At 43.8% G+C, this 21,606-nt stretch overlaps 1 protein-coding gene across 3 annotated transcripts in view; it reads right to left on the bottom strand.

Annotated features, from left to right (window-relative positions):
- Positions 1–21,606, bottom strand: part of cdh7a (cadherin 7a) — a gene marked incomplete at both ends in the record, with an annotated part of 322,682 nt that overhangs the window by 87,604 nt on the left and 213,472 nt on the right. For all 3 annotated transcript variants that reach the window (XM_080752329.1, XM_080752330.1, XM_080752331.1), the window contains 2 exons: positions 3,040–3,293; positions 20,349–20,536. In XM_080752329.1, the coding sequence (XP_080608455.1) occupies positions 3,040–3,293; positions 20,349–20,536 (442 nt within the window). The remainder of the gene's footprint in view (positions 1–3,039; positions 3,294–20,348; positions 20,537–21,606) is intronic.

Genomic DNA, 21,606 nt, shown 5'->3' with positions numbered 1-21,606 from the left:
TCCTTCCAGACACGATGAGCAATGATGGACTCGTTGTCATTTCAAGGACTCAAATCCAAGGCTCGTCTTTTTTTCTTTCATTTACAGTTACGCACTACAATGCGTACATATGGAGTGCTGTAGTGCCCTGGAATGAAAACCTTAAGGCTCCTTCATACTCCGGAGAAGGTGAAGAGTAGTTCACCGCGGTGTAGTTTTCCAAAGTCAGAAAACTACAACATTATGTCATTAGCCACGGTGAAGAGCGCTTCATCGCAAACCCCGACCCCGATCTCCCTGATTTTACTTTCCGACATCACCCTATCACCCCATCACCTAAAAAGGTGAGGAGCTACTCACTTCACCATTGTATGAATGAACCTTTAATCATCCAGTAGTCGAAATGGTCACTTCCAATATCACCAATGGTTCATGTCTCTCATGTTTATGGAAAATTACAACAAGTGACGAATACCTTAATAATGAATTGCATTTTTATAGCGCTTTTCCAAGTGCTCAAAGCGCTTTACAATGGTTCATTCATTCATACATTGGGAAGTGAAGCGGGAATTAATGTCCGACAATATGGAATATAGACTTGAAAAGGTTGGGAACCCTTGCTGTGCATACATGTGGGGTTGCCAACTCCCAGAGATTCAATTTCCCTGAAATTAATAGAACACTGCATTTTGGCACAGACAGTTATACCTACAACACACAATACATTACAAACACAACAGGTCTTACGCCTGCATTAGGCTACTCTGCATTACACTTACTGTAACATGATTGCAACAAGTCATAGTCATACCATAATCACAAGGAAAGGGAATGCTTCGCCCATACAAAATATCTATAATCAGCCCATGACACACAAACTTGAAATCAATTTTGTATTGGATGCATACAATACTGCTACAGATAATTTTTTGAATAATATTTGATGTTTTTCAGGAAACTTAGGTCTCCACTCACGGGCTGACACAGTTTTTCTTCCCAATGTTTGTTTCAATAACAAAGTATTTTCTTTTTAGGAGGCTGGGGAATTTTCCTCTCTATTGCTCCTATTCGACGCAGCAGTGGCAGCACACATTTTTTCACACACTGTAATGTGCTCCTCACACAAGCACGCACATACACATTTGACACGAGCGTGCACCCCCAGGGTCCTATAGCGCCCTTCATTTACAGCACACAAACACACAGGATGCCTGGTTCGCGCAGAGAGAAAAAAAAAGTGCATTGTCTCTCTACCGGGACAATCGACTAGAATACGGGGCGTCCCGGCAAATATGGGGCGGTTGGCAACCCTAGCTGACTGTGCAGTACATTCCCAAACACAGCTTACATCTGACAAAGTGGATAATTATTCTTTCAAACACTCTGTTGAACGAAAGTGGACAAGATGTGTGTTGGGGGCATCTAACGGAATGGCTGTAGTGCCAGAAGAAGACAGAAGCAACAAAGGCTAAACACTGTGTCACAACAGAGTACCATTGGTGCGCTCGGGTAGCACAGCGGTAAAGTAGCTGCCCACCACCACAGAGGTCTTGGGTTCAAAGCTACCGTGGTGCGTCCGGCTTTGATGGGTGTCTATATCAGGGGTTTTCAAAGTGGGTGACGGGGCACCCTGCCTGGGGTGCCGTGGCGGCAGTCCAGGGGTGCCGTGAGATAATTTGATAATATTTGGAAAGATATTGAGTATCATTTTAAACTTGAAGTACAAAGTTATTTTCAGTCAGTTCTAACCAAAATGGCTATTATCTCAATGTTTTCAAGATGGCGTCCCAGATGGTTGCAGGGGGCTTAAAATGGCTATATCTCGAATGGAAACGATTTTAAAAATATTTTGTCAACTGATTCTGCTACCTCTGGACATGCTTTAGATCATACTAAAAATAGAGGAAAATATTTCTTTCAGAAAGGCTTCATTTTCAAGATGGCGTGACTGGTGTCCACGTTGGCTGCAATTAGCTAATTACTATTGTGTATGCTAAATAACATACTAAAAGCTTAGGGGAAAAGAACTACTGGCAAAAAGGCATAATCTTCACGATGGCATCCATGGGAGCTTAAAATGCATATACATTGGGAGGGAATATGTAGAATATATAGATGATAAATACAAAACGAACGGTTTTGGACACACAAGGTTTCCACCCGACAACGGCGATTTGCTATAAATATAAGTGGTGGGAGTGAAAATTATAATGTAGGGGTGCCTCGGATTACAAAAATATTTATGGGGTGCCCTGAGACAAAAAAGTTTGGGAACCCCTGGTCTATTTATACGAAACGCAATTGGTCCAGTGTTCGAGGGAGGGAAGCCGGGCAGGGAGGGTGATATTGGTCATTGCACGTATTCCTACAGGCTGAGGCGGCATCTGTTGGGAGGAGTAGGACGAAGGGCGAAGGCTCTACGTCCTCCTGGTGAGGGCTCCTCACTGACAGGAGAGTCAGTAGGATACAACAGCAGTGACAGCACTGGTAAGGGTGTGGGGAGGAATCAACAATTGGCGTAAAGACTAAATTAAGGGAGAAGAGGGTGGAAATATTATTGGATAAAAAACAAGTGCTGTTATTAACAACTCATTCACTGCCAAGACTATTTAACCAAACTACTAACCACTGCCAGCTATCTTTCGTTTACCTATACCTTTTGAAGTAGTCACAGAATATTTTTTCTATTTTTTTGTTCAATCCCTCGATCGATCACAGACAAGGACCCTGTGTGCTTTCTGTGCCTCCGTGGAAAAAAATGTGACTTGTTTGAGCCTTGCAATCCATAGTTATCGACGATTGAAAAATTCAAGTCAATGGAGAAAATTGCACCTAGACGTGTCCCAATGAAGCTGGTCGATTTTGACATAATGGCCCAAGTGCGTACCACCAAAACTGTAGGAGGAGTAGTGCGTCAAAATAAAGTTTATCTGGAAAGATGGAAGTAATAAAGTCGGGCAAGTAATAAATAGCCTGTTCGCTAACTTGTGAAAAATCTGTGTGGACCTATAGGTCAAAAACGACGAGATTTCCCGTCTTTGCCAGAGAAAGAGTTCATACCTGATGGCACTGCTGGAGGTGTCGGGGTCGTGGGCCGAGACCCTGCCGATGGACGTGCCGACGCGGGCGTCCTCGGAGACCACCATGTTGCTGAGTGGCGAGGAGAAGACGGGCGGCTCGTTGACGTCCTCCACCGTCACCCGCACCGTGGTGGTGTCGCTGTAGGGCCCCACGCTCAGGAAGTTGGAGTCGATGTGGCGGTTGGTGGCCTCGATCCTCAGCAGGAAGTTGCTCTTGGTCTCAAAGTCTAGAGGCTGGCGGCAATAACGGCGAGTCATAAGTGAGGGAAGAAAAAGAAAAGGAAAATGAAGCATAGTGTTAGTTTCATGCAGCACACGTGAGTCTCACCCGCCTCAGCTGTAATCAGCTGTCAGTCAGTTCCTATTCCTATTCCTCATTCACAGCTCTGCTGGTCATTGAAGGCCCGCTGTCAGCCCCGAAATTATAATAGTATGATACAGTAGGTGTAGGTCATGTAGTCTGAAACTGTCTCAGTGTAATCTGCCCAACAACAGCTGACCAGTACAGTAAGTAGTCATACAGTCAGGCTAAACAGACAATTAATTTGATTGGCTTATAATTGCACATCCCCACAATGACATCATAAAAATATTAACTTGTTTTTTAAGATGATTCTTAACTGCTTTAGTGCCTATCCCGAACTAGTTCGGGATGATTTGGACCCTCCTGGGTGCCTATCGCGAACTAGTTCGGCTTTTAAAAAAAAAAAAAAAAATTGTAAAAAAAAAAATATACAGGGATATATATATTTTTTTTTTTTCGAGCCGGGCCGCCGGCCGTCATCTGTTTACACGGCCCGCGAGAGCATCGCGCCGCCGATATTTACCATCCACTCCAATGCAATCCAGGATCTTTAGAGCTCATTTTCTCTGTTCCATGCATATCCATGAGGTGTGCAAGGTTTAATCATGGCTAAATCGCCGAAAATAGGGCTTCTAAAATGCTTGGTAGCCAATTGCTAACTTCAAGCTAACTTCATCCTGTCCCTGTTGATGACACAAAGGAAAGTGTTCAGGCTTGTAATGGCTGCGCAGGGCTTGTGCTGTTAACAGCGCTTGTGGATGGGTGTTTTCTATGGCCACTGGGCACCCTCTAGTGGTGAAAAGGTGGCATAAATAGTGTTAAGTTACACTCTCATATAGAGGGTGGCTCCTTTGAATATGGTTTGCACCTTCTGATCGGTCGCGATCCATTCACGAAAGAAAAGCCTGGGTAAAGCCCCCAGTAACTGTGGCTCAGCCAATCCCAAGCCGCGGCAGTCAAGGAATCGCCTACAGACACAATCGATTGTGTCCGTAGTGCAGAGGGGCTCACATGAAAATGTATTTTAATTGTTCTCTCCTCCGCGTCATCAGTGCCCATAGCCTAGGTGGGGTTGGCAAAAGGGCGTCTTACTGGTACTATTGTATACCTATGGGGGGGTTTTGTTCAACGTTCCCCGATTTTGCCTATAGCGGTGTTTCTCAAAGTCGATTCCAGGGACTCTGTGGGTGCCTTTAGGGGGGTCTAAATTGACCCATACATGTCTTTAACCATAGACATATAAAGGTAGAAGCCTCCTCCGACAGGGGCAGGGGCGTTGGTCAACGAAGACTGGCAAGCTTCCTGAATTCTGAAGGACGCTTCCTTGGGAGTGACAAAATGGGACGCTCGGTAGGCGGGACTGGCGGGACTCTCTCTTTCCCACTGCAGGGGGCAGAGTGCCTTCCACAAATCCACAACGTTCCACAGATCCGCACTTCCGCCAGTGCTGTTTGACCAGTCGCGGCAATGAACTGCAGCAGCGAAGGAGGTATCTAGCTTTTTATATCGGTGTAACTCTGACAGTGTACAAATGGAACCAAATGAACCCTTATGGGTTCATTTGGTTCCATTTGTACACTGTCAGAGTTAAGAGGAGACCTTGAAATGTGAAAGTTTGAGAAACACTGGCCTATAGCAAGCTGCTTGAACATCTCCGAAAGCTATGCCTTTAACACAAGTTTAACTGTATTCCATGTGTTGCAATTAAATCTGCTTAGACTTGAGTGTTCTAAATGATATTAATTTATCTGGGAGTCATGCATTCAGATGCAGCCTCCCTAGACACTGATAGAATGATTGTTCACATGTACATTACGCTCTATTAACTGCTATGTGCACCCAGGTGCATAGCAGTTTAAGTGTTTAATTAATAGGCGTTGTTTTCAACAGTATTTAAAGCGAGTGTGTTTGTCTTCCATTCACTCCTGCCCTGATGAAGACCTGATGGTCAAAATGTGTTTAACATTTTAATTAATGAAGCCCATTCTCCTCTTTGAAATGTGCCTGGAATATTTGCTTGTTTCATGTTTTGTATCCCGCTGGATAAAGGAGCACCACCGACACCTTTATATAACTCATTCTCCCTTCGTAATATCTGCATGCAGAGATGGGAAAAGTACTCGCACTCTGTACTTAAGTAAAAGTAAAAGTACTTGTGAAAAAAACGACTTTGGTAAAAGTAAAAGTACTCAATTCAAATAATTACTCAAGTAAAAAGTAAAAAGTACAGGCTTTGAAAAGTACTTTTAAAGTAAAAGTAAAAGTATTTTTACTGTATGTTTCTGTGCAAAGCCAATAGAATTTGAAGGATATTAAACAAAGATCCCCACCAAACACACGTCTTAAAACTGGCCCAGGATTGGTTTCCTAACTATGATGTGAAATCTAAATACAGCAAAGGTTTTCTACCTTTTTAGACTGAGTACCACTTATATAAAAATAGGCCTATACATATCCCACGATACCAACAATCTTTAGTCAGTAACATAATCCGATTACTGCAATTTAAAAAGTAACTACTAGTTACTTTCAGTTACTCGATTTATTGTTAACAGTTTTATCATAAAATATCTAATTTTAAAGATTTGCATACTGGATAACACAATAGTCCACTTGTACACATACTGTAATTCACTCAAACTACTGCATGTTCAGAAAATAGAATAGGTTAGATCAGGTCCTCAACCTTATTTTTTTACCAGTACCACTCAGAAAATATTTGTCTCTCCAAGTACCACCATATGATGTTAAAATACAAATACAGTAGCGTACACCTTCCCCATCCTATTCATAGACAGGCACAGTACACACAGAAGGCAAAAGTATTCCTACAAACAAAATAAAGAAAAACGACTTAATAGCTTCATATCCAAATGGCTGGTACTTTCTAAGCAATGGCCAAATGTATAATGTACATACTGTACTGTAGGCATATATAAGAAATAGATGTATTGTTGATTTCAAGCATTCACTTGTGATGTCGGCTGCCTCTCAATGCAAACAACCAACCTGTCACTGACATACTCTTGCTGAGAACGACCAGCAGCACCGTTCTCCCATCAAAAAATAAAGAAATAAAATCATGTTTACTCATAACAATCCATAGCACAAGACTATCTTGATCCAAGGCTAAACCTGAAGCACCAGCGCCCACCAAGTTACACCACTTTTTCATGTCAAGGACCCCCAAAATGACACTTATTAGCCCATGGACCACCATGCATCACTGCTCTAGCAGTGATTCTCAACCATTTAAATTCCAAGGGCCCCCAGTTTGACATGCATTAGGCTACGGACCCCCATTTATTGGGTAAAATCAATGTTAATTTAACTCTGAGAGACACTGTGAGAGTAACAGACCCATGGTCCATTGTTTCCAAATTAGCATTTAGCTGCATGGGGGTGCATTTCAATTGTGTACACTCTACAGACCAATAAGGGTTCATTTGGTTCCTAACTATCATTTATTTAGCTGGGGACCCCCTGGGTTGGAACTCCCTCAAGGACGCCTGTAGGTCCCCGGACCCCACTTTGAGAACCAATGGCTTAAACAAGCCACTTTATAAGGACTGCCTTTTGCTTACCGTTGTAGAAACAGCGTGTGTAAGCATTCATACACATCTCCGTCTGCCTTGTGTGGAGTTTTCCTTTCAGATGGATTTGTTGTAAATATTCCATAAATCGCCACTGAACCTAGCCTGTTTGTTGGTGTTAAACTTATCAGTGCTGCCATTGTAATCAAAGGCAGATACAGCGTTCCTAAATCAGATTATTAGCTTTTATTTCCCAACAGAAACTTAATAAATGATCACTGTTTTCATCCAACTCCACGTTGTGTGTAAAAACAACAACAGCCGGGTGCGGTATCATCCAATCACAGAGAGGGACACGTAAAATAGTAGTCATTGATTGGCTGTGAGACGTCACATGCGGAAATGGTGTCAGCAGACCGCAGCAGACTTACAAATTCACAATGCGTTGCGGTTAGCCGCGCTGTGAGCTTGTAGATCTGCTATTTTCAATGCGCACCACCGTCTTACGTCTGAACATAGCATAACATGCAGGCGTTCCCTGAGGAAGCGACGCTTACGACAATGCGTACTGGTATTTCTACTTGAGTATTTTAATGTTTCGTTTCATCCGCCGCACAGCGGTGCAACATTAATGTATCATTAAAACCAAAGTAGCGAGCCTGTTTTGAAAATGTAGCGGAGTAAAAGTACAGATACTTGTGTTAAAATGTAACGGATAAAAGTAAAAAGTACTCTGAAAAATAAATACTCAGTAAAGTACAAAGTACTGAAAAATGTACTTCGTTACTTCCCATCTCTGTCTGCATGTCGTTCAGTCAGGAAAAGTGGCTCTCAAATGGGGGTACGTGTACTCGGGACACGCAGAGGTACTACAGGGGGTACATGAGAGAAAGTAGAACATGTAAAAACTGGATACAGTTTAAAGTAAGTACTCAGGATGCTCTAATTTCAAGTTTTTCAAACCTTTTCTTATTTGTAATGTTCTTCAATATTTTCTTAAAAGTAGCAAACATAGCTGAATAGCTTGTAGATCTGCTATTTTTGGTACTTTTATGATACTGTAGTATGGCAAAGTAGGGCATTCATTTACCAAAGTATGGAGACATGAGGTTTCTGCCCGACAACAACGATATGCTAGGTATCGTTTTCTCTTTTTCTAAGCAACATGTTGTAGTCAGGTAGCCTCATAAACCACTCCCCTTCCGGAAGGGGAGTTGTTTACGAGGCTAGTAGTCAGGTAAAAGGGGTCCTTTGATTTAAAAATCAAGAAAAAAGGGTTACTAAAGCCAAACAAGTTTGATAACCACTGATTTAGAACATGAAATGCCTGTATACCAAACCACCGCACCTAAGCTCTGGAATAACCTGCCTGTGGACGCTCAGTCAGTGGTATCTTTTAAGTCACTCCTGAAAACGCACTTATACACCAAGGCCTTTCCTAGACTTTAGCACTTATACCTTGCACTTTTGGTCTTCGTAACTGTGTTATGTTGTTATATGTATGTGTACATCTGTATTTGCCTTGGTTTTATATTTTATACCTTATTTTACACTCACTTATATATGAATCTTAATTGACTGTTGTTATCTCGATGAATGTTTTTATTTTTACCATGACACTGTAAAGCACTTTGTAAACACTGTTTTCAAAAAGCGCTTTATAAAATAAAGTTTATAAAGTAAAGTATTATTTAAAAGCCATACATTGCGACAATTCACCCTGCTGTGGTTTGCCAAGCAGTCAGACAGTAACCTTCCAAACCACCTCAAGGGCAGCAGCACCTCAAATGAATGCCCGTTGAGGTGCCGCTATTGAGGTTCGCAGAGCAATGGTGACGGCAACGCTATAGAGATGTATTTATATTATCATGACTCATTTGTTCTTCTAGCCTTGTGTGCAACACTGTCAGAGTGAAAAGCAATGCCAAGGCGATGATTCCATAAACCCTGGGAACTTGGCACATAATCCGAATTTAACAAAACTCAATCGATGCAATAATATTGTTCATTGTTATCTCGACTTTTGTGCCGTGTACCTAAGCAGTTTCATTGATTTTAAGAAAGGGTGCGCGACAACGTGATGGAAGACATTCTGAAATGTATGCTTTTGGAAAACACATCGCTTTTTTTGCCAGATTATTGAATTGCCTATTGTATAAACCTACAGCATAATATAAGGCAGCACAACACTGATGTGACAGTTTCATTGTGGACGGCTCTCTCCTCTCCTCCGGTGTAGAGAGAGAGAGAGAGAGAGAGAGAGAGAGAGAGAGAGAGAGAGAGAGAGAGAGAGAGAGAGAGAGAGAGAGAGAGAGAGAGAGGTTGTTGCAAAACAAACAAAAATTCTCCCCCGTTTTGACAAGTGGCTTTTGGCCAACTATGCCTCCCAGCTCTGTGTTCTCTTCCTACTAAAGTACAGCAGCAATGAACTGTCACACACACCTCACACACCGGCCTCAGAAGACCTTTTCAAGTTCTAACAAAGCTCTTAATCTGCAGTCTTTGGTTCTCAAAGTGGGGTCCTTGACTTGGGAGGGGGTTCAGGGGGTCCCTGGACAGTTAACCAATGGCACAAATGTCTTCAACAGGGGGTCTGGGACCCCTAGGGGGTCCTCAGAGTCACTACAGGGGGTCCTTCAAATATTTGCGTGATAGAAACCTTTAGCCAAAAATAGCAGATCTACAAGCTCACAACGCCTCAGGGTGCGAGGCGTTCTGAGTACAGAGTGAAAGGTCAAGTTTATTCAGTATTGACGGTTCAAGTGCTTAAATATCTGAAAACACACATTGACATGAATCCAAAATACAATGCTGATTGTGCTGTCAAACAATGAAACTATATAGAATCTATGAAAAGGTTGTGGGGGTCCCTGCTTTATCTCTCTCTCATCTAAGGGGTCCTTGGCCTGAAAACGTTGAAGACCACTGCAATAGCAGATCTACAAGTCAAGCTCACAGTGCACATCTACTATGTTTATGACATTTGGAAAAATCTTCTCTTCTGGGGGTCCCTGGCACAAGACATTTTCAGATGGGAACCCGCTAGCCAAATACATATCAACGCGGGGGTCCTTGGCACAGAAAGGTTTGAGAACTACTGATGCACTCATGTGCCCATAGCCCTGTGATGAAGTATTGAGGAGAAACTGCATACATGCATGACTCGGAACATTTTATGCAAGCCTGTGGTCTAGCATTAAAGGCATGGATGAAATTAAAAGGAAAGGAATCACGTTGTTCTTTCGAGGGAAGTTCCCCAGAGTTCTTTCTTGTCTCGCAGGCTTCCATGGATCACATAAGCACTGATCTGCAGATAAAGGGTTTCTGTGGAATATACGGATGTGGACTGTTGTTTATGCTTTACTTGTTGTTATTATCTGTATATTGATGTTATTAGTAAGTAAGTGCCAAGTGACCGTCCTGCTGTGGGTGGAACTACTGTACCAGTTGGGACCATAGACTGTAAAAGAAATATGGACGATGCGAAGCCATTGGTTTCTATGCTGCGAAAATGATGTTTTTTTGTCCCTTGTATGGGTGTCGCCATCATTGTTTTAATGGTACCCCAGGAATCACAAGGAATGCTATTGGCTGCCAGCGGTCACGTGGAACCACAGGGATACATGGGAGAATGTGGTGTTGAGCCTCCCGAAATAAAGCACACAAAGAAGAACACAGCAGGCTAGTATCAGTTTAGTTGTCCACTCCCCCCGCAAATTCATCATCAATTTGAACATAAATGGGACCATATTTGCACAAAACGCATATCATGGTGATTGAAAGGGAGTTTTTCACTATAGCGACAGGAACCATAAAGTATTTATGACAACGTTTATTAAGGTTAGAAAATCAAAGGGGAAAACGAATGGGGTCCAATGTAGACACATTATTTTTGGTACCTCGCGGGGGGAAAACAGCGCAACAAACATATGAAGTTTTAGTTCCGTATTGGATTCGTTTTAAATCGGCGGAACTATGCCCCTGGTTACTTGGGACCCAAGTGGATCCCGCTGACATGCCACTTGGGGCCCATATTAACCTGCCTTGAAACCATATGGACCCATGTCGGCGTGCTGGCTGGGATAGCTCTCCACCGCAGGCGCACAGACGTCGGCAGCAGTGAGTGTTGGAAAGCCTCTGTTGCCAAAAATGCTGTTGAATGGGTGGTGGGTACACTATTAAATCTAATGTTGAATGGGCGGTGCAGGTACACTATTAAATCTACTGTTGAATGGGCGGTGGGTACACTGTTAAATCTACTGTTGAATGGGCGGTGGGTACACTATTAAATCTACTGTTGAATGGGCGGTGGGTACACTATTAAATCTACTGTTGAATGGGCGGTGGCTACACTGTTAAATCTACTGTTGAATGGGTGGTGGCTACACTGTTAAATTTGCTGTTGAATGGGCGGTGGCTACACTATTAAATCTACTGTTGAATGGGCGGTGGCTACACTGTTAAATCCAGGTGCGCTGGAACTCCCAAATCCCAAGGGGAGCTGAGCTTCATGCAAAATTCAAGTTTTTTATCTGGTTTTGGGTTATTTTTATTACGGTTTCAGGTGCTTATTCCCCGCACAACGGTGTAACAAGGAGCTGTATAGTTACTAGTTATTTTAGCACACAGTGCAACACATAGCACGCACGCGCACACAAACACAGCCACTCACGCACACACTACAAAATCGGGTATTATTTTTGTAACAGTTTTCTACTGTTTTTTTATTCCCCTTATAAAACGGTGTTAGTTTGCAACAATGAGCCTACAGACAGTTTCTAGTTCTCAAATAAATAGACTTTGGTGTGCCATCAAAGCGGTATTTATTTTAAAACAACATTTTAATTCGACTTCCCTTCTGACCGGAGGTGGCATGGTGACCATGTGATAATCAAACACCTTTTTTCATCATATTTTATTCCCCAAAGTCAAATACATTATTGTTTTAATATAGCTCTGTGTGTGTATATATATAGGCCTATATAAAAAAATATATATATTTTTCTCAATCGAAAAATGTATTTTTCTCCACCACCAGGGGAGCTGTAGCTCCCTCAGCACCCCACTTCCAGCGCCCCTGGTTAAATCTACTGTTGAATGGGTGGTGGCTACACTATTAAATCTACTGTTGAATGGGCGGTGGCTACACTGTTAAATCTACTGTTGAATGGGTGGTGGCTACACTGTTAAATCTACTGTTGAATGGGCGGTGGGTACACTGTTAAATCTACTGTTGAATGGGTGGTGGGTACACGGTGGGTACACTGTTAAATCTACTGTTGAATGGGCGGTGGGTACACTGTTAAATCTACTGTTGAATGGGCGGTGGGTACACTGTTAAATCTGCTGTTGAATGGGCGGTGGGTACACGGTGGGTACACTGTTAAATCTACTGTTGAATGGGCAGTGGGTACACTGTTAAATCTACTGTTGAATGGGCGGTGGGTACACTGTTAAATCTGCTGTTGAATGGGCGGTGGGTACACAGTTAAATCTGCTGATGAATGGGTGGTGGGTACACTGTTAAATCTACTGTTGAATGGGTGGTGGGTACACTGTTAAATCTGCTGTTAAATGGGTGGTGGGTACACTATTAAATCTACTGTTGAATGAGCGGTGGGTACACTGTTAAATCTACTGTTAAATGGGTGGTGGGTACACTGTTAAATCTACTGTTGCGGTGGGTACACTGTTAAATCTGCTGTTGAATGGGCGGTGGGTACACAGTTAAATCTGCTGATGAATGGGTGGTGGGTACACTGTTAAATCTACTGTTGAATGGGCAGTGGGTACACTGTTAAATCTGCTGTTGAATGGGCGGTGGGTACACTGTTAAATCTGCTGTTGAATGGGCGGTGGGTACACAGTTAAATCTGCTGATGAATGGGTGGTGGGTACACTGTTAAATCTACTGTTGAATGGGTGGTGGGTACACTGTTAAATCTGCTGTTGAATGGGTGGTGGGTACACTATTAAATCTACTGTTGAATGAGCGGTGGGTACACTGTTAAATCTACTGTTAAATGGGTGGTGGGTACACTGTTAAATCTACTGTTGCGGTGGGTACACTGTTAAATCTGCTGTTGAATGGGCGGTGGGTACACAGTTAAATCTGCTGATGAATGGGTGGTGGGTACACTGTTAAATCTACTGTTGAATGGGTGGTGGGTACACTGTTAAATCTGCTGTTGAATGGGTGGTGGGTACACTATTAAATCTACTGTTGAATGAGCGGTGGGTACACTGTTAAATCTACTGTTAAATGGGTGGTGGGTACACTGTTAAATCTACTGTTGCGGTGGGTACACTGTTAAATCTGCTGTTGAATGGGTGGTGGGTACACTATTAAATCTGCTGTTGAATGGGTGGTGGGTACACGTTTAAATCTGCTGCTGAAGCCTGATTATGGATCCCACTGGGAAAGATGGATGGAAACGGCATAGAGCGCTCGTTTTCGTCAGCGTCGGCAGGTTAGCTACTCACGTCACAGTTATTGTCCACGACATTGCAAGCGGCGCAAAGGCCAGCAGACCTTGGTCCTGCTCTTCGCGCCCGAGCGCCGCAGGCGCGAGTGCCCGCGAGCGCCGCGCGAGTTACGAAGCCGTGGTGAATGCAATCGTTCTATTTATCAAGCGCACGATAAACGCAATGATAATTGGGTTTTGGTGCACCTTGCGCGGTCCAAGTGACTACAACGGAGCGCTCCCTACGTCCGGTTCAGCCAATCCCAAGCTTCAAAAATGAGTCCTGGGCGTGGTTATCCATCTTTCCCAGTGGGATCCATAATCACGCGCTGCTGAATGGGTGGTGGGTGGTACACTGTAAAATCTGCTGTTGAATGGGCGCATGGTGCGTACATTGTTAAATATGCAATCAATGCACCATGAAGATAATAAAAAAAGATAATAAGAAAGTAAGGCACATTGTGGCCAAAGTGTCTCAAAACAATTGACCCTGACTGAAAACCTGCTCACTGCAAAACAGGGCTCATTCATTGCAGCTGGAAAACCTTCAGAAGACAGACAGAACAAAATTATGATGAGTGTTTTTAGGCTACAACTTTTTGAAACATGTAAGGTCCTTAACTTAACCTTAACCTTAACTTGGTATGCTTGTACAGTCTGGGGCCCTGAACATTTTCAGATATGGAGCCATTGCAAGAATTGCTGGCTGGGATAGCTCTCCACCGCAGGCGCACAGACGTCGGCAGCAGTGAGTGTTGGAAAGCCTCTGTTGCCAAAAATGCTGTTGAATGGGTGGTGGGTACACTATTAAATCTACTGTTGAATGGGCGGTGCAGGTACACTATTAAATCTACTGTTGAATGGGCGGTGGGTACACTGTTAAATCTACTGTTGAATGGGCGGTGGGTACACTATTAAATCTACTGTTGAATGGGCGGTGGGTACACTATTAAATCTACTGTTGAATGGGCGGTGGCTACACTGTTAAATCTACTGTTGAATGGGTGGTGGCTACACTGTTAAATTTGCTGTTGAATGGGCGGTGGCTACACTATTAAATCTACTGTTGAATGGGCGGTGGCTACACTGTTAAATCCAGGTGCGCTGGAACTCCCAAATCCCAAGGGGAGCTGAGCTTCATGCAAAATTCAAGTTTTTTATCTGGTTTTGGGTTATTTTTATTACGGTTTCAGGTGCTTATTCCCCGCACAACGGTGTAACAAGGAGCTGTATAGTTACTAGTTATTTTAGCACACAGTGCAACACATAGCACGCACGCGCACACAAACACAGCCACTCACGCACACACTACAAAATCGGGTATTATTTTTGTAACAGTTTTCTACTGTTTTTTTATTCCCCTTATACAACGGTGTTAGTTTGCAACAATGAGCCTACAGACAGTTTCTAGTTCTCAAATAAATAGACTTTGGTGTGCCATCAAAGCGGTATTTATTTTAAAACAACATTTTAATTCGACTTCCCTTCTGACCGGAGGTGGCATGGTGACCATGTGATAATCAAACACCTTTTTTCATCATATTTTATTCCCCAAAGTCAAATACATTATTGTTTTAATATAGCTCTGTGTGTGTATATATATAGGCCTATATAAAAAAATATATATATTTTTCTCAATCGAAAAATGTATTTTTCTCCACCACCAGGGGAGCTGTAGCTCCCTCAGCACCCCACTTCCAGCGCCCCTGGTTAAATCTACTGTTGAATGGGTGGTGGCTACACTATTAAATCTACTGTTGAATGGGCGGTGGCTACACTGTTAAATCTACTGTTGAATGGGTGGTGGCTACACTATTAAATCTACTGTTGAATGGGCGGTGGCTACACTGTTAAATCTACTGTTGAATGGGTGGTGGCTACACTGTTAAATCTACTGTTGAATGGGCGGTGGGTACACTGTTAAATCTACTGTTGAATGGGTGGTGGGTACACGGTGGGTACACTGTTAAATCTACTGTTGAATGGGCGGTGGGTACACTGTTAAATCTACTGTTGAATGGGCGGTGGGTACACTGTTAAATCTGCTGTTGAATGGGCGGTGGGTACACGGTGGGTACACTGTTAAATCTACTGTTGAATGGGCAGTGGGTACACTGTTAAATCTACTGTTGAATGGGCGGTGGGTACACTGTTAAATCTGCTGTTGAATGGGCGGTGGGTACACAGTTAAATCTGCTGTTGAATGGGTGGTGGGTACACTGTTAAATCTACTGTTGAATGGGTGGTGGGTACACTGTTAAATCTGCTGTTGAATGGGTGGTGGGTACACTATTAAATCTACTGTTGAATGAGCGGTGGGTACACTGTTAAATCTACTGTTAAATGGGTGGTGGGTACACTGTTAAATCTACTGTTGCGGTGGGTACACTGTTAAATCTGCTGTTGAATGGGCGGTGGGTACACAGTTAAATCTGCTGATGAATGGGTGGTGGGTACACTGTTAAATCTACTGTTGAATGGGTGGTGGGTACACTGTTAAATCTGCTGTTGAATGGGTGGTGGGTACACTATTAAATCTACTGTTGAATGAGCGGTGGGTACACTGTTAAATCTACTGTTAAATGGGTGGTGGGTACACTGTTAAATCTACTGTTGCGGTGGGTACACTGTTAAATCTGCTGTTGAATGGGTGGTGGGTACACTATTAAATCTGCTGTTGAATGGGTGGTGGGTACACGTTTAAATCTGCTGCTGAAGCCTGATTATGGATCCCACTGGGAAAGATGGATGGAAACGGCATAGAGCGCTCGTTTTCGTCAGCGTCGGCAGGTTAGCTACTCACGTCACAGTTATTGTCCACGACATTGCAAGCGGCGCAAAGGCCAGCAGACCTTGGTCCTGCTCTTCGAGTGCCCGCGAGCGCCGCGCGAGTTACGAAGCCGTGGTGAATGCAATCGTTCTATTTATCAAGCGCACGATAAACGCAATGATAATTGGGTTTTGGTGCACCTCGCGCGGTCCAAGTGACTACAACGGAGCGCTCCCTACGTCCGGTTCAGCCAATCCCAAGCTTCAAAAATGAGTCCGGGGCGTGGTTATCCATCTTTCCCAGTGGGATCCATAATCACGCGCTGCTGAATGGGTGGTGGGTGGTACACTGTAAAATCTGCTGTTGAATGGGCGCATGGTGCGTACATTGTTAAATATGCAATCAATGCACCATGAAGATAATAAAAAAAGATAATAAGAAAGTAAGGCACATTGTGGCCAAAGTGTCTCAAAACAATTGACCCTGACTGAAAACCTGCTCACTGCAAAACAGGGCTCATTCATTGCAGCTGGAAAACCTTCAGAAGACAGACAGAACAAAATTATGATGAGTGTTTTTAGGCTACAACTTTTTGAAACATGTAAGGTCCTTAACTTAACCTTAACCTTAACTTGGTATGCTTGTACAGTCTGGGGCCCTGAACATTTTCAGATATGGAGCCATTGCAAGAAGACCATACTGACTGCTTCATACATTTTGATGTTTGAGAGGATAATGTCTGTGCCAGACCTTATTAGAGAAAATATGACATGGTTCTGAAGTGCTTCTATGTTTGTATGAATTAAAGGCTTTTGGTTTGTATTTGAGAGCCTGGCTGATGACGGGCACAGGCTCTTTTGTGTTTCATGAACCATTAGTTGGGAATACACTGAAGAAGGCTGGATAGCTGAAATGTCTGTTTCTCATCCTAAGACACAATAAAACCACCATGTGCGTTCCATTTCTTATACACAAATGAGCCATCATCACATTGAGTTATTGGGCATTTGGGTGAAACATTACGGTGTAAAAACTAATGGATGAGATGGAGAATTCTTTTTTTGGTATAATAGAATACAAAAGGAGGGAGATGGCATGACTCATGTTGTGCTCCCTGTTGATGTGTCACTGAAAATGTAGCAATGCAAATATTCTCAAGCTACCCTACCCTGCCCAAGTGAAAAAAGTATAGCTGAACTAACTACTTCAAAGCAATTCCGACAGCCACAAACTATTTGAACATGTAAGCTAGACAAAGTAGGCCTACTGGGACAAATGAATTATGCCGTGTTTTTATTGCTTTCTTTAAAAATTTCAAAAAGTAAAACATTCTGAGAGGCCATTTATGTCTGTTTTGAATTAGAATTAATTGTGACCGTCAGGCCGCAGTTACTATCAAAACCTCCAGATGTCAGTCCGTCCGTCCGTCCGTCTGTCACGTCACGTCACGTCACGTCACGTCACGTCACGTCACGTCACGTCACGTCACGTCAGTCACGTCACGTCACGTCACACTTTTCCCCTTCCGTCACCGTTATCCCTATCCATGCCAAACTTTGCACACACACTCCTTGGCTGCCAAACCACAACCCCCATCCCTCATTTCTCATTTCTGTCCCTCTTCTAGCGCCACCATGAGGCCCATTCTTGCAAAACACATTTTTGGACACTGCTCCTACACATTTGGCCCTAAAACCATGCAGTAAGACTCCCTAATTGGGAGATAAGTGACCATCAGGTCACATGTATAAACAAATAGGCCTGTAAGTTGGGGTCCGTGGGGGTCCGCTGGGGGCCCCGGGGGTGGCTGGGCCCCCAGGGACACCCTGGGTGCCGGCCCCGTCTCTCCCGGTCGCTTACAGCCTTTTTAGCGGGCTGCAGTGGCAGGGGTTTGCGTCTGATAGATTTCTTAAGTACATATTTTTTGATAGTAGGCTATTGATTTCATGAGTGTTTTTTTCATGAACATGTTTTTTGTTTGACTGATTGATTGATTGTTGTCGTCGTTGTTGATGACGATGAATCTATTCTTCACTGTCTCCTTCGCAGCCTCCTTCACATTGGCACAATGCAGTGTACTTCAAGGAGTCTTTTTTGCATTTGCAATGCCCCTGGAAGCCTTTCTTGCAGCCCAATCAGTCGATTAATTAATCCTGCATTGAACTAGAAAGATATGCAACTGGATATTGCAAGTGTGGTTGCCGACGATTCTGCAAAAAACTAACTGTCATGTGAAGCTCGACCAATACCCCATTCGAATACCCCAATACCCTTGATTCCCTATTGATTCCCTATCCCATTGATTCCCTATTGATTCCCTATCAAGGTAAAAACCTATTCACATAAAAAAGTATATCTAGAAGAAGAAGAATACATAAAGTTTCCCCAGGACTATAGTGTGTTGCCCAATACCCTTGATTCCCTATTGATTCCCTATCCCATTGATTCCCCGTTGACTCCCATTGCCATTGATTCCCTATCAAGGTAAAAACCCATTCACAAAAAAAAGTTTATCTAGAAGAAGAAGAATAAATAAAGTTTCCCCAGGACTATAGTCTAATGCAGGGGTCTTCAACGTTTTCAGGCCAGGGACCCCTTAGTTGAGAGAGAGATGAAGCAGGGACCCCCACTACCTTATCATAGATTCCAAATACAGTAGTTTTATTATTTGACGGCACAATCATCAGTGTATTTTGGATTCATATCAATTTGTGTTTTCAGATATTTAACCACTTGAACCGTTAATACTTAACGATTCCAGTGCCAGCCCCTAGAGGGCACCAAAGAATGCCAGGGTTTGTCCCATAGGCGAGCGCATTAGCATCCGGGGACTCACGTTGCAGTGACGCGCGTGCTCACGTTCGTGCACGTCATGGAAAGGTCCCGGATGAAAATGGCTACAGAATAGCTATTAGCATTTTGTCATTTAAAAGATCATTTTTAGGCGATTTCGCTGTAAATAAACCTCGCGCCACATCCCTAAAAACACAATCCAGAGATATGGGCCTCCAAAGATGTGGTTTTTCATTGGATTCGGCGGCGATTCGCGGCGCCGTTCGCGGCTAACGGCCGGCATGGCGGCCCCCGGATTTGGAACACTGGATTTTAAATTTAGGCTCAGGCTTCAGAAGGCCTCGGAACATTTTATTCATTTCATTAAAAAAGCCGAACATGTTCGGGATAGGCACACTGGACGTCGTTCCGGAAGTGGCGCTGAACATTTGGTGAACATTGGGGGGCTCAAAAATGTATTTTAAACCATTTTTAATGGAATATATCGTCGGACCATGTAAAATGGCTAGCTGGCTAGCGTAGGACGAGCCAGGACCACCCACGACTCTACAAGCAGCTCAGGGTAAGTCAATTAATAAAAAAAAAATTGTATTGGATTGAAATAAAGCCGAACATGTTCGGGATAGGCACAGAATGAGTTAATAAACTTGACCTTTTACTCTGTACTTAGTCTGCTCTTTTTCCACTCTACACCAAAGCTCTTTGCCAAAAATAGCCGATCTACAAGCTCACAACACGTTGTAAGCTTGTAGATCTGCTATTTTTGGCTAAAGTTCTCAGAATATGGACGCTAGGGTTCAAGTGGTTAACACATTGGGTGCCCCTGGATTGAGCCCCATTTATCTCCTCTAGCTGCCCAGGCCCTTTGTTGTATTGAATCCGGCCCTGCTGCGTCAATGCATGCGTCATGACGTCACTTGGTCACATGAGCGCAGACAGGATGTTATTGTGTAACTTTCTGTATGGACCAGTGTTGATCATAGCTGTTCATTGCCGATCAAAATTTGGACATTTTGCCGCACCCCGCCACAGTTTTAGCCATAAAAAAAACATCAGAGATAAAGGGCGTTAAAGATGGGGAAATGCATTGGAGTATATGGAGAAAAACGGCCGCGCGATGCTCTCAGCGTCGACTCGAAGCGACTAGCGGCTAATGGGCTACATCCAGGCGCAGCCCCAACCTAACGGTGAGATTTAAAGTTAATACTGTAAATACAGTAAACACGTCAATGCGTCGTGGGCCTCCCGCGACATCAAAGAGATTGACGCGTGGGCACTCGCTGTGTTAATATAGAAAAGGAGGGGGAAAAAAAGTTTCTATCACTCAAAGATTTGGAGGACCCCCTGAAGTAACTATGGGGACCCCCTAGGGGTCCCGGACCCCCTGTTGAAGACCCCTGTAATGAATGTTCCATTAAAGCATACCTTCAGCAGAATAATGACGCCCTCCTGCGTCTCCTCTTCCGTGGTGATGTTGAACAGGCTGCTCCCCTCTGCGTCTGAGATACGGTAGTCCATCTCCGCATTGGACCCTATATCGGCGTCCGCCGCCTTGATCCGGGCCACCACGGACTGCACCGGCAGCGTCTCCGGCACCGTGTACTGGTAGTTCTCTGGTAAAAAGCAAAGCAAGGCCATTTTATTCATACAGCACAGTGGCTTTCAACTTTCCACATCAAGGTCCATTACTTCTTTTGGGCATTTGAGCCAAGGACCACCATTTGCACCCCACCTTTTGCATTACGGTGCCCAGGGTCTATTTTCTCATAATCCGCCTATGATGCTACTTTATATGTTGATGAATTGAATACCAATGACCCCAATGGAAACAAGACCGCAAGGACAGTGTGTTTTTGACTGTACTTGTGCTGTTTTGGCTTTCTGTCTGATAAAATATTCAATCAATCAATAAATCAATCAATTTAAGCTCTCCTTCTGCCAACCTGGGGAGGGCCCCGAACTGAGCTCATGCTTCCTTCAGTGCATGAGGAGTGAGCACTGAGCAGGCCGCTGCTTTTCACCTGACAGGGGGGAGCTTGCCCGGGTTGGACGTAGCGCGTGGAAGGAACACGTTATTCCAACCAGTTCCTTTCCCCTCCATCAGGTGCCCCGGCTGGCCAGGGGGAGGCACCCACACCTAAGGTGTGGGTGCTGATGACGTGGAGGAGAGAACCCCCAGCGCCCACACTAAATTTCCCCCTTTACTAAATTTCCCCCTTGGGATAATAAAGGTATCTATCTATCTATCTATCTATCTACAGCATCACCCAGCGGGAATCGAACCCAGGACCTTCTAGGTGAAAGGCGACAGCGCTATACCGACAGCGCCACCGGCACCGTGTCCCTAATTTCCTGAATTTTTACCGTATCGGTATTACGAAGCCCTTGCAGAGGCATTAGAAGGTACCGTCTTTGCCCGCAAAGTGAATAATAATCCACAGTCAGAGCCCTGCGGAGCGGGTTCGTGGGACCAAAAAACGACCGCTGAGAGATTCTATTACGCAGAACTATCTCCTCGTTGTTTTCCCAGAGCTTTTGTCTGAGACATTGGATTTAAAGCACTTCTCCTATAAGAAGAATAAAGAATGGAGGAATCATATTCATAATCATAATCTCCCCCGATCACCCATAGCCAGAGCTCATTACCAGACCTCGGTCCATGTTCCCTCAGCCCGCCTATGCC

This window comes from Nannobrachium achirus (assembly GCF_963921795.1).
Source record: "Nannobrachium achirus genome assembly, chromosome: 21".
NCBI lineage: Eukaryota > Metazoa > Chordata > Actinopteri > Myctophiformes > Myctophidae > Nannobrachium > Nannobrachium achirus.
The sequence above is the reverse complement of the archived record's forward strand: the minus strand, read 5'-3'. Positions and strand labels throughout refer to the sequence as shown.